The sequence below is a fragment of the Artemia franciscana genome, chromosome 2, assembly GCF_032884065.1.
Source record: "Artemia franciscana chromosome 2, ASM3288406v1, whole genome shotgun sequence".
Classification (NCBI taxonomy): Eukaryota; Metazoa; Arthropoda; class Branchiopoda; order Anostraca; family Artemiidae; genus Artemia; species Artemia franciscana.
In genome coordinates, this window is record NC_088864.1 from 2,810,945 (window position 1) to 2,813,897 (window position 2,953).

Consider the following 2,953-nt stretch of genomic DNA (forward strand, 5'->3'; position numbering starts at 1 on the left):
CTAATTTCTTTAGCAATGAGAGAACTTTTAAAGTTTAAGAGGCACATCTGATACCATTTCTCTACCGCAATCCCAAGTGCGAAAAACCGAATGATAAACTCAGCCAAAATCACGGCAGCACTTTCGGACCCGTGGGAAAATGTCGCTTTTTTGCTTCTCTAAATTTTTCTATTTATCACTCAAAGAAGATATATTGGCTGTGGGGCAGGGTAACTGTCGCATATATTTAACAATTATAGATTTTAGTCCATCTTCAATTTGAAACTGGTGCCTGCCTGCTTGCCTGCTAGAACGGAGCTTTCCACTCGAAAGCAGAAGCATGGTTTGATGAAACGAAAGCTTGGCTGCATAACTTCAGATAGTCCTCTCTGACATATGCTATACAACTCCTCTTCACTTCACACACTATAGGCTCTGGCTCAAGGACAAGCAAAAACCATCCTTTTTGGCCCCAGGCAAGAGTTCTACGAAGCTTTCCAAAATGTAAAGTCATATTCATCAATCCGGCCTAAGGTCCACACTTTCCGTAAAAACCGCAGAGGTTAGACCCTTACCACTTTCTAGCAATAAGCTGAAATCGGGGTGCTAGGAACAAAAAAAACAAAAAAAAACACGACAAAACCAAAGTGTTGCTCTCGCAACACAATAATGAACTGAAAATAAAAGAAGAAGGCACACTAGTTAATATTTTAAGCAGTCAGGTCAATGGGGAAGACCAGTTGCTCCGCCAAATGTAATTTTCACTGGTCCTGATGAACTTGTAGAAAGGAACCATTCTCTTAATATACATGAGCTCAATGTCAAAGCTGGACTCAGAGAGGACTTCGCCCACGGAGTAAATTTTGTTCTTTTTGATCTCCCCCTCGCAAACAAGAACATAATCTCCAAAACGGACTTCATCGTCACACAAAAAATCGTTTTGGTCTTCAAGGCCACAGTGGAGGCTTTCATCACTATCACAGCTATTATTGCCTTTTGTGGCAGAGTCACCAAAGTCATCATCAGACAAAGAATCAGAAAACAGGGTCTTTACATGACTGTTTCTCTTGAAATTGCGGTCAAATTTAGCAAAGTATCCAACAGCACTGCCCTTTTTCTTAGGTTGGACATCCTGTTTTTTTTGGCACTGGCTTTTGGACAACGGCTTTCTTTGTCTTGGGGTTAATCTTAGAAGTCTTGGCCTTTTTCTTTGCCTCCCTTTCCATGAATTCTTTCTCTAAAGCATCTTTCACTGGGGTATCCGTGGCAATGATGGTTTTCTTCCTCTTCCGAGGTCCCTCTGGCAGGTTCCTGGGGGGCGCTCTTGGGTAGGGCCATACAGCTTCGGGTGTAACGGCGGTAGGGGAGGCAGCGCTTGGGGAGGCAGAGCTTGGACCCGCTTTGTTATGACTATTCAATTCTTGCTTGACTTCTTCGGCCTCTGGAGCTGCGCTGGGATTAGGGTCTGGTCTGTCGGTCACAGCTGATGCGAAAAAATCGTCGTCTGTGAAAAGTAGGCAGTTGAAGGGGAAAATACCAGTAGCAGCAAAGCCACTGACTATGTTTTTCTGTGTGAAGGAGAGTTGGGAGGCCTTTCCAACAAGTTGAGCGATGATAGAGATGCCAATCGTCTGTCCGGGGTTGCTGACCATCCAGTCATTGCAGGCGATGTTGTAGTAGTTTTTGAATGATATGTAGACTCTTCTGTCCAGTGGCTGTAGCTTTCCGCTGGTGTGGGGTGGCAAAGTCAGAACCGCTATCTCGTTATCTTTGTAGTACTGAATGGCCTGGATCGACACACGAGAAGAGTGGTTGTCTTCTATCAGCAATATGGGTCTCTCTTTTGTACAGCGGGCATGTTTCACAACGTGTTCGAGGACAAGCAGGAAGATATCAGATGTCATCCATCCTTTGGCAGAACCGCTACCGCCACTGCCTGGTGGTGTACCATTCATCAACTGGGAGCCAAATCTTTTCCTTGGGAAGACGAAGTAAGGTGGCAAGAAATTACCTTGAGCATTGATGGTGCAGCAGACTTTGGTCAGTTCGCCTCGCTCAGCAGAAGTCACTTGGCCCACCTGTTTGTGCCCCTTGGGTGCTATCACATTTGGTGGTCTCTGCACTGTTGTTGCCCCCGTCTCATCTAAGTTATAAATATCACTAGGCTGAAACTTAAACTTGTTCATAACAGTCTCCAAGTTGTCATAGAACTCGTTTACAGTTGTTTTGTTGAATGCCGTGGCTCTGGCCAAGCTTGTTCCCTCCGCTTTGCGGATAGACAGGTCTGGGAAGCGTTTCATGTAAATGTAATACCAGTCTTTCCCCGTCATCTTTTTCTCATGCCATGTTGAGTGCACCTTCAATTGGTTCATCTTTGCAATTTCGAAAGCGAATTGGCGGACGTTGAGCCGTGTCAAACCATGGTGCATTTTGCATGCCTTTATCAAATAATCGTGAAGTTGCTGTTCAAGTTCATCAGTTAACACTTGACGGACTTGGTAATTCGGCTCAAATTTTAAAGTCAGCTTTTTATCGTCCGACGCGTTGCGAGCCTTATTTACATATCGACGGAGTGTTGTCTCTGGGATCTCGTATTTTTTGGCAGCAGCCCGTTGTGAAAGCTTCAATTCCAGTACCGCGTTCATGGCAAGCTTCATACGCTCTGCTTCATTAGGCATTCTGCAAAAGACCAATATTTAATGTTTGGGGGATGTATCCTTTGTTACTGAACTTCTAGAACTTGTAGCCTAACCTGAACCGAGCTTAACCTAGAACCCCAGCCTAACCTGGGTGATCGAATTCCTAGATTAGTTCTACTTAGTGGTCTGAAGGGGGGGACAGGATGTCCCATGTTAGACTGGGACGAGATCATAAGAAATTATCCAAAATCTTTGGGGGCAGAAGCCTTAAACAGGCTGGTATGGAGGAGAAGTGTTCGCCAGTGTGTCGGTCTCAGGCGGCTTAAGGCTGCGAC

The 2,953-nt window shown here is 45.1% G+C and overlaps 1 protein-coding gene across 1 annotated transcript; it reads right to left on the reverse strand.

Moving 5' to 3' along the window:
- Positions 1-1,097: 1,097 nt before the first annotated feature.
- LOC136024578 (uncharacterized) lies at positions 1,098-2,657 on the reverse strand. The gene has a single exon (XM_065700037.1). It carries the CDS (start codon positions 2,655-2,657, stop codon positions 1,098-1,100), a length of 1,560 nt encoding a protein of 519 aa, XP_065556109.1.
- Positions 2,658-2,953: the final 296 nt, after the last annotated feature.

Excerpts from the sequence above, each read along its gene's own strand:
- LOC136024578 (XM_065700037.1), bottom strand. The coding sequence starts at position 2,657 with ATGCCTAATGAAGCAGAGCGTATGAAGCTTGCCATGAACGCGGTACTG.